This window comes from Nipponia nippon, unplaced genomic scaffold (assembly GCF_047370975.1).
Source record: "Nipponia nippon isolate SJK-2023a ecotype South Korea unplaced genomic scaffold, ASM4737097v1 scaffold_10, whole genome shotgun sequence".
NCBI lineage: Eukaryota > Metazoa > Chordata > Aves > Pelecaniformes > Threskiornithidae > Nipponia > Nipponia nippon.
Window position 1 is genome coordinate 365,831 of NW_028262291.1, and position 20,483 is coordinate 386,313.

At 54.2% G+C, this 20,483-nt stretch overlaps 2 protein-coding genes and 1 long non-coding RNA gene across 7 annotated transcripts; 1 reads left to right on the forward strand and 2 right to left on the reverse strand.

Moving 5' to 3' along the window:
• Positions 1 to 441: 441 nt before the first annotated feature.
• SIRT3 (sirtuin 3) lies at positions 442 to 6,689 on the reverse strand. 4 transcript variants are annotated; one of them, XM_087739269.1, is made up of 8 exons: positions 6,556 to 6,688; positions 6,332 to 6,449; positions 5,168 to 5,365; positions 4,332 to 4,564; positions 4,096 to 4,196; positions 3,722 to 3,883; positions 3,087 to 3,296; positions 1,167 to 1,332 (listed from the first exon to the last, which is right to left on the reverse strand). In XM_087739269.1, exons 1-8 carry the CDS (start codon positions 6,596 to 6,598, stop codon positions 1,312 to 1,314), a joined length of 1,086 nt encoding a protein of 361 aa, XP_087595395.1. In that variant the 5' UTR covers positions 6,599 to 6,688; the 3' UTR covers positions 1,167 to 1,311. The 4 variants fall into 4 exon arrangements, with proteins under 4 accessions (XP_087595404.1, XP_087595395.1, XP_087595413.1 ...); XM_087739287.1 differs by lacking the exon at positions 3,722 to 3,883 and having other exon boundaries at positions 6,556 to 6,689; XM_087739295.1 differs by lacking the exon at positions 6,332 to 6,449 and having other exon boundaries at positions 6,556 to 6,674.
• A 182-nt stretch (positions 6,690 to 6,871) lies between these two features.
• Positions 6,872 to 16,685, forward strand: PSMD13 (proteasome 26S subunit, non-ATPase 13). Of its 2 annotated transcripts, none has more exons than XR_015700445.1 (13): positions 6,872 to 7,067; positions 7,512 to 7,590; positions 8,507 to 8,541; positions 8,630 to 8,685; positions 9,064 to 9,107; positions 9,371 to 9,457; positions 10,313 to 10,484; positions 10,993 to 11,072; positions 11,157 to 11,282; positions 11,988 to 12,050; positions 13,026 to 13,106; positions 13,934 to 14,253; positions 14,637 to 14,753. XR_015700445.1 is itself a non-coding variant. In XM_087739254.1 (13 exons), the coding sequence occupies exons 1-13, from the start codon at positions 6,973 to 6,975 to the stop codon at positions 15,966 to 15,968; spliced, it is 1,131 nt and encodes a 376-aa protein (XP_087595380.1). In that variant the 5' UTR covers positions 6,874 to 6,972; the 3' UTR covers positions 15,969 to 16,685. The 2 variants fall into 2 exon arrangements, 1 of the variants encoding a protein (XP_087595380.1); XM_087739254.1 differs by lacking the exon at positions 13,934 to 14,253 and adding an exon at positions 15,873 to 16,685 and having other exon boundaries at positions 6,874 to 7,067.
• Positions 16,686 to 18,600: 1,915 nt separating this feature from the next.
• Positions 18,601 to 20,209, reverse strand: LOC148056995 (uncharacterized). The gene is made up of 2 exons (XR_015700456.1): positions 20,052 to 20,209; positions 18,601 to 18,823 (listed from the first exon to the last, which is right to left on the reverse strand). It is a non-coding gene; the product is annotated as an uncharacterized LOC148056995 (long non-coding RNA).
• Positions 20,210 to 20,483: the final 274 nt, after the last annotated feature.

Here is a 20,483-nt window from a genome sequence, read left to right on the forward strand (position 1 = left end):
GTAACAAATTGGTGGCACGAAATGCTTTGCTTTTGTTGTGCTGTTCAGAGCTGGTGCCGATTGGGATTGCCTCCGGAAGAGTCGCTGTGATGAACAGGTGGGTCAGCGACTGGGTGCGACTTCAGTCCCCGCAGCCCAATCTGGGTGCTGGGCTGATGAAAGCCATGCCCTGTTGCAGGGAGGAGGCTCTGCTACACCTGGGATGTGCACCGTACGTCTGCTGGGGAAGGCGCAGGATGTCGCTGCGGTGCTTGGACCGATACTGCCTCTCCCTGGGACGGCGTTTACAGGGGGAAGGCACTTGTGTAAGGTTAAAAAGAAGGAAAAAAGAAAAAAAAAAACCCATGAATTAAAAAAAGCAGGTGAAAAGAGTGGTGGTGGTGGGGACAGAATGTGTTCAAGCACTAGGGAAGATGTGAAGCTTACAGAAGAACCCTCAGCTGACATCGGCAAAAGAATTAGAACTCTTTTTATTATTAAATAATTAACACTACAGTGATTCAAAGCTCTTCCAGCAGCTTGAGCTGGCATTCCTGAACAGGAACAGGGGATGGGTCCCCTGTGGCAGCAATCGTCCCCTGATTAGCAGAGATTTCGTCTGAAGAATGACCGCTACAGCTCTGCAGCAGCTGAAAGACCGTGACCAAGAGAAGAGCGTCCGAGGAGGAGCTGTGGACGGCGGTGGTGGGTGCTCAGACCGGCGGGGGAGATGGAAGACTCACTCCAGACCGAAGCGATTCTGCCCTGCCCTAAGGCCTGACCTTCATAGTGTTTTCAACTCCTGATCCTTGAAAACCAGGCCCGCAGAGGCTGGACGGCTCCAAAAGGGAGGCCAAACAAGCTGGCACGAGCCCTGGAGCTCCTGGCCAGTGACTGGCCGCGTGGCTGGACGTGGTCAAACGCTGTGCTGACGGGGGACGGCAGAGCCGTGGAAGAGGAAAGTCTCTCCTAGCGGGTGCCGAAATGAGGTAAGGAGGAGGGAGCGGTGCTCAGTGGCTACATCAACTGTTCCCAGGTCGCGGGTAGGAAAGCCTTCACGTGCAGAACCAGTTTGCAGCTGGGCATTTGGGCTTCGCTCCCTTCGGCCTCCCTCCCTCGGCGGGCGAAGGCCTCTCTGCTCTGCGTCCAGGCTGGCTGGGCTGAGCCGCGAGCATCCCCTCCTGCCCAGCGTGCCGGCCCCGGGTGGGTTTGCTGCTGCAGGGCCGGACAGCCTCTTCCACGGCTCCCTGCTCCTCTCTCTCTGTCCGTGCTGGGCACAACGTCTCCTTTTCAAGGTGAACATCGCTCTCCAGCGGCAGGGAGCCAGCTCTCCTATTTGTCTTTCGCATCCAGCTAAAAATAGAAAGAGGACAGAGTGTTTACTAGGGTGCGTGAAACCTTCCAGCCCGCCAGCTCAGCCAGCACTGCTTCCGAGCACCCCAGTCCCAGAGCAAGGAGGAGTGTGTTTTCCATGCTTTACCGCATTTGCATCCGCTTTATCCATCAGCGATTTAGAGCAGCACAAGCATTAAGCTACGGGCTGGCTGGCTTACAAAGGCAAAACGGCTTGTAGTGAAAAATCAAGAACCCGACCAAAGGACTAATCATTCCCGTTCATTCCTACCCCACGATCTGATGAAAGTAAGAACAACCTGAATGTTAAAATTGGAATCTTGAAGCCAGATTTTCTCTGGGGTCAGAAGTCACGTACGGACCGTGTTATCCCTTAAAAATACAAGGGGCTGCTTGCTACAGCGAGCTGGCAGAGCCCTACTGCAGACAACGGAGCGGTGCCCGTTGACGCAAGCGGAAGAGCTGGCTCAGCCCACGAGTTACAGCTTCTGCTTAAATTAAAAAAAAAAAAAAAAGTTTAAAAAGTGTTTGATGCCAAACATGGAAAAATCTTCCCAGCAGGTCTGAAGTGATGTAATACCTAACGTTAGCACGAAACTCAAAGTAATGAAGAAGTGGCTCTCCTACAATTTCTCACTTCTGAAGATCTCAAAAGATGAGAGATGTAAGAGTGGCACAGGGAACTAAATGATCGGGGGGGGAAAAGAGTCAAGGCTCCGGTCAGCAATTCAGCGCTGTCGGGTGGAACACGCACCCTCGCTCCTGCCTGCTGCTCGTCGCGCGTCCGGCCACTGCAGCACCTTCTTCGGTCTCGGCCGTAGCGCAGTTAGAGCCTCCCTTTCATTACTATTATTACTTATTTCTCACAATGGTCAGAAAAACCACTGGAAATGAAACCAAAGCAATAACTGAATGCACAGAAAGTGGAAAGCGCCGCTAAGGTGATGCGTGGCTCGGCCCCTTGGTTTATTTCAGCAATTATTTGTGCTACCATGACATTAGCAGCATCACGGGCTCGCAGCCAGGGAAAAAGGAGCGTAAAAACCAACGCTCGAACGGCAGCGTCGGCACCCGAGAGCGTGCCCTGCTGCCTGTCTGCGCGCTCGGTGGAGCTTTCCAGTCTCCTCACGCATCGGAGGGAAGCACTGCCTGAAGAAGAGACTGCCCGTGTTTTGTGGCGTTCAAGTGCAAAGGTGAGTCCTCTGCTGACTTAAAGATTATGCTGGATTAATCTGACACAAGTGACAGAGGGGATTTTCTGGTGGCCACTTCCAGCTCCAGGAAACTCAGCCTTCATCTGTGGGGCTTTTTCAGTGTGGTTGGGAACAAATCAAAAAAAGCAGATGAAATCAACAGAAAGCTTTTCAGTAATCGAGCGGGGCACTGCCTGAAGCAGCACTAAAGCGCTCTCATTCAACCCGAAGCCTGGCCTTTTCCATGCTCTTCCTATTTCATCTGAATGTAGATCCGCATCCTCCCCTTCTGTACCACTGAACGTTCAGCCACGCAGCACCCTGCTCCGTGGCACCTTCACTGGGAAATAGCCCTGAGGTTTGCCTTGGTTTTTTGGTTTTTTTTTTTAACCTCCTTGCGCTTTTCTGTGGTCCTTTTCTCTGAATGCAGACTGCAGGCCTGGCCGTGTCTGTGGTGCAAGTCTGACCCCAGCAAGCGCGAACCTGCTCCCCCCGGAATAACTCCAGCACAAGGAAGGCAGAGGCTGAGGGAGGGAGACGGGGCTCTGAGCCCCTTCCCACCTTTTCTTTTTCCTTCTGAATTAGTGTTTGCATCTCTTCGCTCCAGTCCAGCAGCTCCACCAGCTTCTCGACCCCACTGACCACGTCCCCCAGCTGGGCTACGTCATTGTAGCGTTGCTGCCAGGCGAAGGGTCCTACGGGATCTCGGTTGATCAGGACTCGGGGAACGGAGCTGCGAACAGCTCCTGCCAGGCTGGCAAAGGGCTCCACCTAAAGGAAGGCAACCCGAAGGAGCAGAGAGAGACGTCACCCGCTGAGGGGCACCGCGAGCACGAACTCACTGCACGCTAAGCTTGTAACCGCTGTGGTTAAGCGTTCTCCCACTGGGGGCTAAGCTACCCGGCTCTGAACAGGTTGCGGATGTCACCGGTTATCCGGTGGCCTTTCCTCAGGCAGCTGCAAAACTCGTCTCTTGCTCTCCAGGTGCCCACCTTTACCAGGAGCACACGAGGTTTGCAGGGGGTCTCCCAGAGTGCATGCACCCTATTTCTTACCCTGCCACCTCAAATTTTGCCTCAATAACCCAGTTTCTCGCCTTTTCCTCTAAGCCCTCTCTCTCCTCCGGAGTCCCCTCAGGCCCTGTTTTCCATGTGCCTTTTTGTCCTTGCGAGCGGGGGTTTCCCTTAGTCCCAGACCTCCAGGGACGTTCCGATGACGAAAAGCAGGTCTGCCATGGGGAAGTCTGTCATGTGCAGGAAGAAGCGCTGCGGGAGCTCCTCGCCAAAGAACACAATGTCAGGCTTGACGACTCCAGTGCAGACGGGACAGTGAGGGACCTTGTCTGCCATGACGTCCCCCTGAAGCAAGAGCACCCAACACCGCTCGTTACGGGGCAGCGCGTCCCGGCACGGCAGGGTCAGAACCACAACACATCCTCGCAGCAACATCCAGCCCCAAGTCTGGTCCCCTCCGATAAAACCTCTTAGCCCTGAAGGCAAAACAACAGGCCTACAACAGGTTCTCCTCCTCGCGTCAATCTATGTGTCAATGCCCAGCCGCGACCGCTCACCCTGAAGTCCTCTCCGGGGAACTTCCTTCGACAGACCGTGCAAGTGGCAGTGGCAAAGGTGCCGTGGGCTTCCACCAGTCTATCGGGAGGGATCCCAGCAACTGGAACACAGCGCGTGGGAGAGGACCAGCTCAGTGTGAGGTGACTGAACCAGAAACTCCCCGTTTCCCCAGTCCTGCCTCCTGTTCTGCTTCTCACCCTCATCTCTGCTGAGAGATGGGGAAGAGAAAACTCACCTCTCTCCAGCCCGTCAATGTTCTGGGTATAGAGGCGCAGGAGGAGTCCTTTGTCGTGCAGGAGTCTCAGGAAATAGTGGGCGTAGTTGGGTCTGTAGTTGCCAGGGTAGAGCTCCTTGGCCAAAGCGAAAAAGGGCTTCGGGTTGGCAAAGAAATACACCAGTTCGAAGATGGCTTCTGGGTAGGGGATGTTGTACTGCTCAAGGTTACTGTAGAGGCCGCTCCCCGGGGACCTGCAAAGAGAGGAGCGGGGCTGGTAGTCAGAACGCAGGAGGAGATGCCACCCACCACAGAGGCAGACCAAGGCATGACGGAGCAGCCGGCCAGGCCCCTGGTTCTCTCTGGCTGCTTTGTGCTGCCCGTTGGGTGTCGGGAGAGCAGCTCAAACTACCTCTGCACAGAAGGAGAACCTGCCTCGCAGCCCTGCCCTACGGGCACCCCGCCTTCTCCTGGCTGCAGAGGTGCGCCCGCAGTCGGAGGAAGGGAAGGCCGCGCTGATGTGCCGTGAGGCCCGTGCTCTCTTCCAGCTGGAGCGTCTCGAACCCGCACCACGGCCACGTTGGTTCCTCCCTGGTGGCCAAGGTGGTGCGGTGAGTGCGGCCACAAAATTGAGCAACAGGCGTGACTTAACCGTCCTGGAGACCTGGGCCAAGGAATGGCCCAAAGTCCGAGTGGTGGAGGATCAGCAGGCACGGAAGCTGCTGTGCCTAGCCTAGCCTGGCACAGATAAACAAAACGGAGGGGTGAGAGGAGCAGCAGGCACCAGCATTGTCCAAGCTGAAGATCTTGGCCCTCCCAGCACTGAAAAAGGACAAATGAAACGATGGAGGCATCACCTGAAATCCGGGATGCCACTGGGGGTGCTAATCCCAGCGCCGGCCATCACCACCACTCGGCGACACTCCTTCTTCCGAATTAGCTCTGCCACGTCCCGCAGGGTGAGCTTCTGCTTCCCGCCGTCATCTCCCCACCTGCCCGTTCCTAAAATGGCTCTGGCAGCAGCAGACAACGAGAAGGGCCTGGTCCCTTGGGTCCTGCTCGGAACAGAGAGAAGCACAGCAGGGCGCCTACTGGCAGCGAGTTCAGCTGAGAACTGCTCAGGGGGAGGAAACCGCCCCAAGATTTTTGCAGGAAGCTCTCCAGGGGCAGGACTGTGTGCTAGTGCTTAACAAGGAGAAAGCTTAACCCTTAGTCCAATCCCCACCCCAGGAGCAGACACCTTCCGTTGCACTTTCTCATGCAGATCTAAAAATAGCAAATCACTGGTGCCCCTAAGAGAGGGGTTTTTTTGGGCAGGGGGTGGACGCAGGGCTGTGGGAACAGCGGCACTGGGGAACACAAGTCCGATAGTCGATTTACAGTGCTCTGGGGATAAGGAAGACCCTTTTCTATGTCCCGAGTTTCAACAGGGTGACGCAGTCACCCTGGGACAACGCCGCCCCGGTTAGCACAGGCATTTCCAGTTCTGTATTCCCCCAAGGGCTCTGCCTTGAGAGAGCTCCACGCGTAAACGCAAGGCCTAGAGGAATGGCAGGTCAGCACCGAGCACGGCTGGGGCAGAACAGTCGTCGTCACCTCAAGGAACGGCTGCTCCCCAGGCAGCTGCGCTGGCTGGCGCAGGCCGCCGTGGGCAGCCCAGGGAAGGCGTGGGAGCGCGAGGAGCCGAGGGAGAGCTGCTGGACCTCGGCAGTCCGCCAACAGCGGCTACCGGGCCGCCCGTGCCGACTGCGGCCTCGGCGTGCTCGACGCCGTCTTCACAAGGGCACGGCTCCGCCTGGGCAGGCCCGCTGCCGGGCAGCCTAGCTCACCGTCCGACACCCGCTACCGTTTCGCTGGTAACTCTCCCTACGGCCAGCTCTGCCTTCCCGGGAGGGCCGCCCGTCTGCCCGTTCGGACGGGCGCGGCCGTGCCCCCGGGCCCTGCCTCCAGCGTAACCCCCGCCGCTCCTCCCCTTCGGCAGCCCGGTGCGGAGGCCTGGGGGGCCCCGGCCCCGGCCCTACCTGCGCGCTGCGGGGCCGGCCGCCCCCGGGCCGTCCCCGGAGCGAAGGGAGAGCCGGGCCGGGCCGCCGCCGCCCCTGCCGCCATCCCCGGGGCCGCGCTCCCACAGGCGCCTCCATGCTGCGGGGAAGCAGAGAGCGGGCGTTGGGGGAGAACCGGGCCCCCGGGCCCGCGCCCGCCCCGCAGGGCCCTTCCCCACGCCCGGCCCCGGCCCGCCGGGCCTCACCGGCCGCCAGGACCCCGCCGCCGCGCCGCGCCCCCCGCTCCATGGCCGGGGCAGGGGCCGCGCTCCCCGCCGGGCGCCCGCCGCCGCGTTACCGCACTCTCCCGAGTAGGCGCGCCCGCCGCGGCGGCCGCCCCTGGGGCGGCGCCCCCGCCCCGCCCCCTCCCCGCCCCGCCCCCGCCCCGCCCCCGCCCCGCCCCCGCCGTTTTGGGCCGTTTCGGGGATTTCGGGGCGGGAGGGGGGAGGCGTCGCCATGGCTACGGCGGGGCGGGGAGTGCGATCGCCGCGGGGCCCTACGGTACCCAGCGTGCGCCGCGCGGCGCCGGAAGTGAGTGTGCATTTCCGGCGGGCGCGAGCGCGGGGGCGGCCGGGTGCTGGCGTCGCTGCCCGCTGCCTCCCTCCCTCCCTCCGGCCGCCGCCATGAAGGACGTGCCCGGCTTCCTGCAGCAGAGCCAGAGCTCGGGGCCGGGGCAGGCCGCCGTGTGGCACCGCCTGGAGGAGCTCTACAACAAGAAGTGAGCTGGGGCGGCGCGGGGGGGGTCGCCGCTGTGGTAAGGCCTGCCCCGGGCAGGGGGCCGCTGGGAGCCCGGCCTGTGGCGCAGGGAGCGGGGCGCCGCCGCCCTCTCCCCGGGGCGCTGGTGCGGTGCGAGGTGCCGGGCTGGGGCCGGGCTGCTCCCTCTGTCCTTCCCCTGGCTTAGCGGTGGTTTAACCAGCGCGTACGTGGCCGGGGAAAGGCAGGGAGCTGATTTCCGTGTGATTTTCCTGGCATAACTTAACGTAACCTGTCAGTGCGCGGGGGGGGTGTCTCTGCCACCGGTTTTTGTTTCTGGTCCGTCTCCGCCCTTAGTCGCAGCAGCCGCGGAGGCAGGCGGGTTCTGAGTGTGAAATACGGGGTACGGCAGGCGTTGAGGGCCTGGTATGAAGCGTGAACTCACCGAGCGACCTTCCTGTTTCTTAAGGCTCTGGCACCAGCTGACTCTGCAAGTGTTGGACTTTGTTCAGGACCCTTGCTTTGCCCAAGGAGATGGACTCATCAAGGTGAAGTGCTTGATTGTGCCCAAGTGTTTTATCTTTTCGTAGCAAGGATGAATGACGGTATTTTTGTACTAGTGAAAAACAAGCAGCCTGTGACTTGTCTTTAGAGAATTATTAAACGAAGTGAATTCAGCTCTCTGGGGTCCATGCGCTCGTTGTGAGTGTGCAGGATTTGGTCGGTGTATGAAAATTCTGCTAAAATTAAATGTGTCAATTTTAGAAGTTTCAAAAGGGTTCTTTAATTTCATTCACTTGAGGTTTTTTTTTTTTGGAGGGGGGTGCAGGGGGAGCCTTTTTCTTTCCCTTTTGTAACAAGGGGTTTACAACTGCAAGCGTAGGATGGATTGTCAGGTGTTCACAAGCGCTTCAAAGTATTCAGTAAGTTATTTCACCCCCTGTCTGGGAACTTCTTCTATTTATGAAGATCATGTCTACTCGGTCCAGAGTTGCATATTCTCTGTATGCCACAAGTAATCATGTATTTTGCTCTCTTTTGTGTTTTTAGGTTAAAATTCAGTTTCCCAGGAGGTAGTTATTTCCATGATAAAGAGCCATGGGTTTCCAGAGACAGTCTCTTTTCTGAACGTGTGCAGAGAGAAACTTGAAAGCTCTAGGCCTGTGCTCACGGTACAGCGATAACCGAAGGCACGCACGAGGCCAGCCCGTAGCAGGGGTCGTTGTGTTGTAGTCCCTGCTAGCTTGTGAGTCTCCTGAATCGCTCCTTGCAGTTGGAAGGAGCCTGCAGAGACAGAATTATTGGAAATGAGCAATTTGCGGCTCGGGGATTCTGTGCAGTGTAGATGCTTCGGTATTGGGGGCCCGCTACTTTGTCGGAAAACTGAATTGGGGTACAGGGAAAAGTGAGTGTCGCAGCTGAAATATCCCTTTGCCCTGACTGTCGGTATCTTTGTGCCTACAGCTGTACGAGAACTTCATCAGTGAGTTTGAACACAGGTGAGTGAGTTTGCCTGGGTTTTTAGGTTTGTTTTTAGGTAACCTGCTGTTGACTGAGCCTGTTCTGACAGTGAGGTTTTTGTTCTAGGGTGAACCCCTTGTCCCTGGTAGAGATCATTCTTCATGTAGTCAGACAGATGACAGGTAAGTGTCCGTACCTGGCACATACGGTGCTTTTAGCGGCTGATGCCTATGAAATGTAACTAGTTAATAGCAGCAGCTAAATCTTCACTGTTAAGCTGTTGTCTTTCTGGTGTATTGAAAGGGGAAAGCACTAACTCAAGAGCTTAAATAGTTACCTCTACATAGAGTAGCAAATCTACTGCTTCGCTGGAGAAGTGGCTGATGAGCAGAAAGCCCGGCCTACGGTAGCAGCACCTTTTGAAGGCTGAGCGGTACACTGTAGAAAAAATATATTGCAGTCTTCATGAATCCAGTAAAAGGATTTATTTCTAGGTTGAGATTTAGTTCCACGGGAATTCCTGATAGTGCTGCCTTTTTTTTTTTCTTTTTCTACTTCAGATCCCAATGTGGCCCTTACTTTTCTGGAAAAGACTCGAGAAAAGGTATTTTTGAAATTGCTTTTCCTGGTAGTCCACCTACAGGAATCATTTTGCGTGTGAGCGTATGTGGCATAGCTGAAGCGGCGGACGTGCGTATGTTGAAGCCTGTGCTGGAGAATACCTGCTCCTTTTCTCAGTGAACGACTCTCTGTTTTAGTGCAGAAACATGTTAACAAATGAAATGCAACCAACGCGGTCTAGGTTTCTAGAGCCTACCTGGCTGCAAGGGTAACGCTCTCTAAACACGTATCTTTGTGAAACTGCAGGTAAAAAGCAGCGATGAAGCTGTCATTTTGTGTAAAACAGCCATTGGGGCGCTCAAGCTGAACATCGGAGACCTGCAGGTCACCAAGGTGAGGTGATGACTTGAGTAGTCCAAGCGTTCGGATGTTTGGGAGCGCTGTGACGCGCTTCAGCGATTCCTGCAGTGTGGGCGTGCCCGTGTCTGTGCTTCAGTTTTGAATGAGAAGATGATAAATTCGCAGCTCCTGGGATTTCCAGGAAGACCTGCGGTTCTGATTTACATCTTAGAGGCCGTAAAAACGCTAGTGCAGTACTTATGGCCGAATCGCTGAACTTTCAATAAGATTCTGACGCACGTAGCCTTTGAGGCGCTGTTGCTTAGCGGTGGCCTGCAGCTGGTCACTGCGGCTGTTGCTATGCGCAGCTCAGAAGAGAGGGGAAAAAACATCCCGGTTTGCCGTTTCGAGGGTCTCACGAATACAGCAGTAGGTACGCCGCTTGGCGGTGAGCTGCGAACGATGACTGGCTTAGCGTATCCTCTCCTGTGCTAAGCGTGTTGTTTATTTCATCTCTTGGCTTTTTTTAGAACCGTCTCTTAAAGCTGAGGTTTTTTCATGCAGTGCAGCTTTATGTCTCTTAGAGCAAGTACAAAGTTTGGTGGATATAAGTGTATATAAAGCATGTGTGTATATATATGTGTATAAGTATAGCTGCAGGGTTGGGTTTTTTGGGTTTTGGTCTTTTTTTTTTTTTTTACCTAACCACTATGTAAAGCCATTGCTTTATCTTTAATACTGTGGTAGTGGCTTTGGCTGTGGTCCACGTGCTCTGCTACTGAGTGGATGTTACTTCTGGACCACACAGGAATGGGGGTAGCCCTTACAGCGGTGAAGTAGAAGGCTGGGAGCACGGCTGTGTGTGAGGTGTAGCTTCACCTTAACGGACAGGTTTTCACCCTCCTCTAGGAGACAATTGAGGAGGTTGAGGAGATGCTGAACAACCTCCCTGGGGTGACTTCAGTTCACAGCCGCTTCTATGATCTCTCCAGCAAGTACTACCAGACGATTGGGAACCATGCCTCTTACTATAAGGACGCTCTGCGGTTTCTGGGATGCATTGATGTTAAAGATCTGCCGGGTAACTCCTGCTTTGCCAAGCGTAGAAAGTCCCAGGTTTCATTCTCTGTTTCATCCCTTCAATCTGAACAAATGCACTGGCAGAGAACAGCTTTTTCTCAACATTGCTTTGAGTCTGCTGTGGTTGGGCCAGGATCTAGCTAGAAAGAGGAAGAACCCGCAAGAAGAATGGCCGAGTAGGATTCTGCTCCTGAGCTGCGTTGAGGCGATGGAAGGAGGGAGGTGCCCCCACCAGAAGGGACAATTTGTTCTAGTTCCCAAAAATCTTCAATATCGATTGAGCAAGTGGCCCTTTTGTGCTGCCGGGGTGGTTACTGCAGGCTTCGGAATCTCAGGCTTGGGAGAGGATGAGAAGGAGGGCTGAGAATGACTTAATGTAGGCACAGAGAGGAGGGTGAGGGAGGGGTTGGTGGGGCTTAGACTGCTGCTTCATCCAAACTATTTTTGTTTTGGTTTTTTATTTGGTTGTTCTTTGTTTTGGGGTTTGTTTTTTTTTTTTTTTCCCCCAGTCTCGGAGCAGCAGGAGAGAGCCTTTACCCTGGGACTGGCAGGGCTCTTGGGAGAAGGTGTTTATAACTTTGGGGAGCTGGTAAGTTGATGCTGCATTGCTTCGCTTGTGGAGTATCAGGAATTGATTTTACCCTATTAATGCTGTCCTGCCTGGTTTCTGCAGCTCATGCACCCTGTTCTGGAGTCCCTGAGAAACACGGATCGGCAGTGGCTGATTGACACGCTTTATGCCTTCAACAGTGGTAACGTAGAGACATTTCAGGGTTTGAAGTCGGCGTGGGGTCAGCAGGTGAGTGAATGAGTTGCTATATTGCTTAAGGCCTGGGCTCAGTACTTGCAGAGGGCACTTAGGTTCTGTGGACCTTTACCTTAAGGATTCCTGACTCTGGAGCGTTGGTATAATTTTAATTATAGAAGCAGTAATGTTTCTTTCATCTTGATACGTATCATTAGTTTTCTTTTGGCTTCCCTCTGTGTCTGGGTGATTGAAAGAAGTAAAGAGAAATCTCTTGTGATCCAAGGGGAAGGCAAACAAAACCGTCATGCAGTCCCGCACGGGAAGATAATCTCTGACTTAATTTCCATAATGCCATTCACTCGGTAGTAAACTGCTTCCCGTGTAAAATAGTGCTTTTCCCTTGTGTTCTAGGAAGTTTGAGGAAAACAGTGGTGGTGGATATTAACTACACTGGTTATACCAGAAATTATTGACATAGCAGTAATTTACAGGTCGACTTGTGTGTCCGCTGGCGCAAGGCTGCGGCCTTTGGTAAAAGGTTGCCTGCCTCATGAAGTGCGGCCTTTAATCCTGCAGTTCTTATGGTTTGCTTTGTGGAACGGGTAGCAGGTAGTGGGTGGGTTGTGATGGCCGCCTCCCTCGTAAGTGAGGGTAGTGGGTCCCTGTGTGGCTTACTCCCGTGTGTAGCGTGCTGTTCTCCCCGGGGTAGGGGGGGGAAGTAGTAATGAACTTTTGTTCCATTTCGTCCTCTTACAGCCAGATCTGGCTGCAAATGAAGCGCTTCTGCTGCAAAAGATTCAACTGTTATGTCTTATGGAGGTGAGCTGAGAACTGTGATGCGTTAAATGTGGGAGATGGCAGGGGACTGCTCCAACCGCCCTTTGGTGGGGGTAGCGCTGGTAAATACTCTGTTCTCTGCTGGGGGCAGCCATTCACTCCTCTGAGAAACTCGTGGGTATAAATAGGTGACTGCAAAATTTGCCTCTAGGTGGTGCCAAAAGGCAAGTACAGCTGGGAAAAGAAGCCTTGTGGTGTACTACTTGTTTGCAGTTTCAAGGGGGTGTGTGTTCTTTGAGCCAGGATAACGAGGTGGGAAAGAAAAGAGCAAGCTTTGCATCTTGCGGGTGGTATCGGAAATGATAACTCTTAAAGTACGTTCTAGTGTAACAGACATTTCTAAAACACAGTTAAAATCTTAGTTTCCTGAGGACTGAAAATCCTTTCCCTGCTAGGTAACCCTAAATATTTACACGGTTTCTTTCCTGTCACTTGAAGGCTTTTGCTCTCTTGTTCCCAAGTAATACTGGTGTATAAACCTCCGTGGCCCTGGACCTTTTTCAAAAACGGAACTATTGAGTTACCTGGAGCGTAATGTATGTTTATACACACCCACATACCAATATGTGCGTATGTTAGTGTGTATATGTATCCCATTTCTAGTGCCTTACTGTGAACGAGTTTTCCCACCTATAGGTACTGTGTTATCTCAGGGATCTGATACGCACCGAGACGTTTCAACACTGATTGATCTGCTTTATTTGGAGATTATGTTGTTGCCTAGGAAATCCGCTGCTTGGAGCAGCGAGTTGTGTGTGTGGAGGAGGGAGCGCTACTACTCCTTTCTGCTGACATAAATGCATTTTTCTCTGAAGTATTTTGATTAAATATGAGAAAGGCAGTTGCTGCTGCAGATTGAGAGCTCAGCGGGGCAGTCGGGGGGAAGCTGTGCGCACTGTTGGGGAAAAAACGAAAACTGCGTGGGATTTATTTTTTGCTTTGTTTACTTGAATTCAGATGACTTTCACCCGACCGGCCAATCACAGGCAGCTCACTTTTGAAGAGATTGCTAAGAGTGCCAAAGTCACTGTGAATGAGGTGAGTTCAGGTTTAGCCAAACTTATTAACGTCTAAGTTCTGAAGATCTAAAAGTGTCTGGATAGACCCACTCCCATAGGTGAGCTCTGAGCAGAAACGCTCTCCCCTGTTCTTGGGCATTTGGAGAACGTTCTTCTTGGATAAGAAGAAATTAACTGCTTGGTGCTCCTGTTTCTTGGCAAGTCATAGACTCGTTTAGGTTGGAAAAGACCTTTAAGATCATCAAGTCCAACCGTTAACTTAGCACCGCCAAGTCTGCCACTAAACCATGTCCCTAAGCACCGCATCTCTACGTCTTTTCAATACCTCTTACCTGCCGCGTGACTGCCTTTTCGGTACGGGAAGACTGATGAGGTATCCCCGAGCCCCTTCTTATCTAGGCTGAACAAATAAAATTTCTTTATAATGCCAAGTTCCCAGCCTCCTACGCTCGGTGGCCCGTTGCTGGACTCTCTCCAGTTTTGCAGTGCCCCCCCTCAAGCTGAAAGGGGGTGATGCAGAGCAGCGCGGTGTTGCGGGTATGCTCCAACGAGTGCCGAGTGGAACAGTCCCGTCCTTTGATGTGCTGGCTGTGGTCTTGCTGCTGCAGACCAGGACGCGGTTCCCCTTTGTGGCTGCAGGGGCACGCCCCTGCCTCTTGCACAGTTTGCTGTCCCCCCGACTCTGCTCCTTCCCATCAGCGTGCTCCGCTGAGCGTGCTCGGCGTATACCGCAGCCTGTCAGGCCTCCGTCCACGCTGCTGCTGGGGATCGTTCGGTCCCGGCTGCAGAACTCCGTGCTTATCTTCGCTGTACTTCATGTGATTCATGTTAGCCCACTCTATCCAGGTCTCTCTTCGTGGGAGCTCTTATTTCCAGCCCATCTACCTCTCCCTGCCGGGTTGGTGTCATCTGTGAAGTTGTCATCTGGCTAGCTTAAAGATAATTAAATCATTAAGTTGTAGTCTGGGTATCAGACCCAGGATCGACCCCTAAGGAGCGCTGCTTGTGACCAGCTGCCTGTTCAAGCCGCTAGCCGCTGCCGTTTGAGCTCGGTAGCTCAGCAGATTTTCCATTCATCTTGTGGTCCTTCTGCCTGTCCTGTGGCTTCCCAGCTTGTCAACAAGGATGTGGTAGATGGTCTTGTTGAGCCCTTTGCCAAGAGAAAGGTACGGGGCACCTACAGCGCTCCCTCTGACCGCTGAGCAAGTGCTTTAATTTAAAAAGGCAATCACAGCGGTCAAGCACATGTCACCTGTGGTAAATCCACGTTGACTTTTTCCAATTACCTTGTTCCTCGTGGGATTTCGGAGAAAGGAAAATAAATCTACTCTTAGGGAACAGAACTTTCTCCTGTATGTTTAGGTGTCGAGTCTCAAGGCAGTATGCTAACCTAAAAGAGGGTGGGTGTGAGAGCGGCTGCAGCTGCTCTTCATTTTATTGTGTGTAGTAAACAGTCTTCCAAAAACTAGTGCCATTTAAAGGTTTTATTCGTCTCGGGGGAAGCTGGGTGATCCTCAATTGTTTCCTTGAATTATTATTTGATTTTTAGGTGGAACTGCTGGTGATGAAGGCTCTCTCGGTAGGCTTGGTAAAGGGCAGTATTGATGAAGTCGATAAGAGGGTGCACATGACATGGGTGCAGCCACGCGTGTTGGATCTACAACAGGTAACGACCAGGTTGAACGTTAGGGCAGTACTAACTTGTTTTGTCATGCGAGGTGACCTGGAAATTAAAATAAGAACCGTGAAGGGTCACTGTCTGAGAATTAGCCTCCCTCGTGCTGCTTGAAGATGCTCCGGGAACGAGGACGTGTATCAGCTTTTCCTCATTCCTTTTTACGTTGCTGCCTTTACCTTGGGTATGTGGTGCACTTTGTGTTTTGCAGTAAGTAGTTAGAAACCTGTCAGGAGATAGAATAGCATATTAGTGACACGTCTCTTCCAAAAGCCACGCAAACCACCACGAAACACAAATGCTGTGCCGGTGTTGTCCAGACGGATGCAGACGTCTGTGCGGCTGCTTCAAGCCTAAATGCATGAAACAAAAATCTTGGAGTTTCTGGGTTGTAGGTGGCACACTTGCCTTGGGAAGAGAGAAGTTCAGGGTGATAAAGATGAGGGTGCTGAAAGAGCTGGGGTGGTTCAGCCTGGAGAAGAGAAGGCTCTGGGGACACCTTATTGCGGCCTCTCAGTGCTTAAAGGGGGCTCATAAGGAAGACGGGGACAGGCTTTTTAGCAGGGCCTGTAGCAACAGGACAAGGGGGGATGGTTTTAAGCTGAAAGAGGGGAGGTTCAGACTGGATATAAGGAAGAAACTTTTTATGATGAGGGTGGTGAAGCACTGGCACAGGTTGCCCAGAGCGGTGGGAGATGCCCCATCCCTGGAAACCTTCAAGGCCCGGCTGGACGGGGCTGTGAGCAGCCTGATCCAGTTGGAGATGTCCCTGCTTGTTGCAGGGGGATGGACTGGGTGGCCTTGAAAGGTCCATTCCATCCCAAAGCATTCTGTGATTCTATGATCCTTGTAACACTTCAGGAGACTGTATAGGCTGCCTTTACCTTAAAAAAAAAAAAAATCAGTACATGGAATACTAGCTGCAAACAATTCCTTTTGTGCCTTTCTTTGAACGTTGCTGTTTTGATGGTAAAAGGTGTTGCATAGCACCCTTTCTAGATGTGTGGGGGTTTGAGAAGTTGTTTGGGATCTCAAGTGTTTGTCCTTAAAGGTGAGTGCCGGTATTTCCAGTAGTTGAGGCATTAAAGTTATTGTGGGCTTGCCTTGCAGATCAAGGGAATGAAAGACCGCCTGGAGTTCTGGTGCACGGACGTGAGGAGCATGGAGATGTTGGTGGAGCACCAAGCTCACGACATCCTGACATAGAGGACCTTGCACTACCCCGGGAGAGTAATTGCTGCTGCTGCTGCTGCTAGCAGCACTCAGACCACTGACTCTGTACTGAATTATATTGAGGGAGGGGGGCGGGCAGAGGGGAGAGCAGCTTTGTGACGCTTGTTCGGAGGAGTAAGTGGCCTTTCGCTGTGTAACCCTTTGGTGCTTGGAGTCAAGATTTCCCTATGCGCTGACATTAGTGGCACTGCCCACGAGAGCTCCCATCCTGCTCTCGTGACGGGAGGACGCAGGCTCCGGTGGTTGATCTGTCAGTCTCGTTACCAAACCGTTGTGGGAGGATGTGCCGCCGGTTGCATGTTGTGGGAGCGGAGGCTGTTTGCCGGGCGCGGGGGCAGCAGCAGCTCCCTTTCGAACGCGGGCTGGAGAGGTGCCTGACCGTGCGAGGTCTGTCCCGGTGGTACCGGCCTCGGCGGGGCGCGACCTTCCCGGCAGCCTCTTGCCCCCGCAGCAGCCCAAAGGCAGCATTACTGAAATCATCTTTCTCCTTTTGCCCTTTCTCCACAACCCCTCCTCCTCATCTGCAGTAGAGGGAGTGTTTACTCCATCAAAGGGTTTTTTCCAGGATTACCGTTTAGTGGATGTGTTTTTATATACTTTTGGGGGTGGTTGTCTTTTACGAACACTTTGTGCTAAAGTGAGGTGCAGCAGTATTGCTGGAATAAACTTCTCTGCCTTCCCTTTTCTGTAGTTCCGGTGTTTGTCGTCTTCGTAACTTGCAGTTGAGCCTCTGTTTAAAAACACACTTCCTTTTTGAAACACTCGACCTAAAAGCCTTTTCCCAAGAACGATGCAGACTGGAACCGTCTGTTAACCACCGGTGGGGTGCACGTAGTACCTGGTACGGACTATGGCAAGTCCCTTTCTCTTGTGGGAAGCTGCAGTCCTGATGCCTTTCCTCAAGTTGAGCAAGCATTATGGTCTGCAAAGGACTAAATATGCCCCGAGACAACAAGTTTTTGTTCTGCTTTTGCCTCTTAACTGCTACTTTAAAAGCTTTCTGTAATGTAATTGTTTTGCCCTATTGCTGCTGCGAAGTCTTTATAGGGACGGAAGATAATTGTGCACACGGAGAATTTGAAACAAACGCAGACCTGAATTGGATGGCAGCGCTCCTAATTAGAAGGCAGTAATACAAACTCCACGCAGGTTTGTAACAGTAACTCTGCATTGAAGGGGGTCACGTTCCCACGCCTGCCTAAATTCCTCGGGATGCAAGTGGATTTTTAAATGCTGCTGCCGATGCGTCCACGGTCAGGTCTTGCTTCGCAGCGCCAGTTTGATTGCCGCTGCGATTCGGGAGCTCTAGTCACCAGTTTGATTCTCTGATGTCACTCTAACAACCTGTACTGCTGGAATTGTTATACTTTGCATGCTTTTTCGAGTTTGCTGTCTTGACTCTCGGGGTTTAATGCCAGCAACGGAAAAAAGAAAGCATGTGGCTGACGCTAGGCTGCTCTGCGGGTGCAAGGATACTTCAGGCAAGGGAGACCTCGGCTTTTTAAAAACAACAACAAAATCAACTTGTCAGACCCTGCACCTGGTCACCCTCCACCCTTCTGCCTCCCTAATCGGTTCTGGCCTCAAGTTCTCACTGGTTTGGAGTTGTTCAGTCCTGAACGCCTGCCCCTTCCCCGTCCGGCCGCAGGGGTTTGTGCTGCCCTCGCTCCCTCGGCCGCGGGAGTGGGCGCCGAACCACATTGTTTTCTCCTCCTGCGTCGTGCGATTTGACTTTCCCTAGTTCGTGCTTCATCTTGTCTTCCAAAGCTCGTTCCTGATGCCGTGTTTACTGACTTCGGAACAGCGCGCGGAGGAGACGGGCGTTCTGGTCAGGAAAGCGTTTCCTTTGTTTCATAGCTAAGGACAGGAAAAGGGCTGCAAAAAGCACAGTCTCCGTGGTCGCGTCATGTCCCTGCGAGTCAGCGAAACGCCAACCCTGCGGCAAAGCTAACGCCTCGTAGGGCTGCTGTCGCTGCAGGTGAGCATCGAAAGACCCTGCAGCGCTACCCTTGAAACGGCGCTGAAGTCCTCTCCTGAGAGCACTTGGACACCCTCTTGCGCTCCGGGGAGCGCACGCTCCTACGTACGTTTTTGAGCAGCCGATGCAGCGAGTGTGAAGCTCTGCAGTGAGCTACGGCGGCTGGTGCAGAGGTTTTTCCAAGCTATCTGGAAGTGTCATTTGCTACCCAGACCTCCCTGTGTGGAGCAAGTGCTGGCTGCCTGCCGCCCTAACACAGATAACCGGGGAAATCTGGTCTGCGTTTGGGGGGCGGAGAGGTTCTTCGGGCGGCAGGAAGAGCAGTCGGATGCGCAGCGCCCCGACTCAGGCCATTTTAAATGTCGCTTACAGCCTTTGAGTATTTTCTTGCTAGGAATTTAACTTGATTTTGCTTCCTTGCTAATGCTGAGAGTGGTTCCTTGGTATCTGCCCTGTGCTTCGCTGCAACTGTACAAGGTAAAAGCTCCAGCGGGAAATACGCCTCCCTGCTGCAATCTCGTCAAGGAATACTGCCGGCGTATTCCTGCGCTGCCCAGCAGCAGGGTTACAGATCCCTTCCCCCGCGAACAAGCGCGTGGTTGAAGCAGAACAAACGAGCCATTACGCTGAATGCTAATGTGAATTTTAATGCACAAACTCGGAGGGTTCCTTCCCGGTGAAGGCCCGTTCTGCGGTCTTGACTTCGCTCATGCTTCTGCACTCACGGGGTGCAGGTTGTTCTTGCCGCTTCTTAATTTGACCTGGTCTTGTAGTGCTCCACGTGTGCCAGGATCCAGGCTGTCGGTATCAGGAAGCACGCGGACATCACGGAAAACGCGATGACTTGCTCCTGCCGGCGGGAGAAACAGAAGAATTAGTGGGATGGCTGCGTGACGGCCGCGTTGTATGCGGGGCTCCCGGGACGGTCGCACGCCGGTGCTGCCTCGTGCAATGGATCAAGCGCGCTTGTCCGTGCTCCTTGCTCTTTCCAGCCCCCGGCTGTCGGATGGACGCACCCCGGGGCCTTGGGAGGGAGATCGGGGCAAGCGCAGCACCTTCCACCAGCAGTGGACCAAGCTGGCTGCTCTTTGGGTTTGTTTCCATCGCTCTGTGTTTCTCTGTCGTGATACGCACTGGGAAATCAGAGCAACTTGTGACCTTCAGTCTGCAGCGAGCTTGGGCTCCAAGTGTTTCCAAAAGCAGCTGCGCCTGACTTTCAAATGACTTTGAGGTGTGAATTGCAACCAGCAGCAGCCTCTCCTATTTCGGGTCCACCAGGGCAGCGCTTAACCCCTTGCACTGTCACCTTTATTTCTTTTTTTATTTGTCTAGAAAAAGAGTCTCCGGGCTCGTGAAGCACTTTGTGGCAGACCTCGGAAAGGCAGCATGGGCTGAACTCCACAAGCAAGGGGTGGAGGTGAAACCCAGCCCGGTTTCTGGTGAAAAGCTCCTTTTTCCAGCTCGTGCCACCCAGCCCAGGAGGGTCTGCGCCGCCGGAGCCGCTCCTCTTTTGGTGGGGATCGTCCCCGGAGGGAGGAATGACGGAGGGCCCCAGCAGCTCTGGCTCTGCGATGGCAGCAGACCCCGTCCTTGCCCACGGGGCCCCCCGCTTTGGGGCGAGTGTCCCAGGAAAGGGGGGGCCGGGGCCCAGGTCTGTCCCTGTGGGGGTGGGGTGCCTGGGGGGACTGCCGGTGCCGCTGCCACCTCCTCTGAGGTCCTGGGGCTGCCCCATGGCTTCCCCCCCCGCGGGGGCACCCTGGGCTGCGGGGACCCCTCGGCAGGTACCCTAAAGCCCAAAGGCTAAAAAGGGGGCTGAGAGGATAAAATAAAATGGAAGGAAGAGCCAGAAGGGGGGAGCGGGGCCTGTCCCCCCCCCCCCGTGGGGGTGCGGGCTGGAGCTTGCACTGCTCTGGGGGCACCTTTCCTCCTTTTTCCCCCCCTCCCCTCTTGCTTTCCCTCCCCACAGAAACAATCTGGCGATAAGGTGGGGGGGCTGTGCCCCTCCGACGCCCTCCAACCCGGGCGGCCCCTGGCAGCGGGTGGCTGCCCCCCTTTCCAGCCCCCCACAGGCTACTCACAGCAGCGGAGAGCGGGTGCTCAGGTGGCTTGGAGGTGACGTGCACCCGGGGGACCCGCGGGGTCCGCAGCACGGTGGCCAGCAGCCGGGAGCCCCGCTGAACGCCCCACATGGCGGTGGCAGGGCGAGCGTGCTGCGTTCACTGCGGCCGGCGGCAGCTGCCCGGGCTGTCACCACCGCCCTCCCGCTGCCACCCCTCCTGGGCACGGGGCCTGCCGCTCCCCCAGGGGCACAGCAGCGGAAAGCCCTTAAACGGCAAGATTTCCCCAAATGGCTCACTGCTTAATTTTTTTTTCTTCCCTTAAACACGTGTGTGGGTTGGTTTGTTTGTTTTTCCTCGGCAGCACCCAACTCCCCATGCCGCTGAGGTCAAAACCTGCGTCCCCAGCCGGCAAGGGGGGACCTCTCTGCCATGCTCTGCTGGAGAGCAGAC

Bases quoted from the DNA above. Each gene is read 5' to 3' on its own strand.
- SIRT3 (XM_087739269.1), bottom strand. From the start codon at position 6,598: ATGGAGCGGGGGGCGCGGCGCGGCGGCGGGGTCCTGGCGGCCG. The intron at 3,297-3,721 runs GTCTGGGACTAA...GCCTTCCTTTAG, and splicing joins TCATCGGAACGTCCCTGGAG to GTGGAGCCCTTTGCCAGCCT. The intron at 1,333-3,086 runs GTGGGAAGGGGC...TTCTATTTTTAG, and splicing joins TTCAGAAGGAAAAAGAAAAG to CTGGATGCGAAAGACAAATA.
- PSMD13 (XM_087739254.1), top strand. From the start codon at position 6,973: ATGAAGGACGTGCCCGGCTTCCTGCAGCAGAGCCAGAGCTCGGGGCCG. The intron at 7,068-7,511 runs GTGAGCTGGGGC...CTGTTTCTTAAG, and splicing joins GAGGAGCTCTACAACAAGAA to GCTCTGGCACCAGCTGACTC. The intron at 12,051-13,025 runs GTGAGCTGAGAA...ACTTGAATTCAG, and splicing joins AACTGTTATGTCTTATGGAG to ATGACTTTCACCCGACCGGC.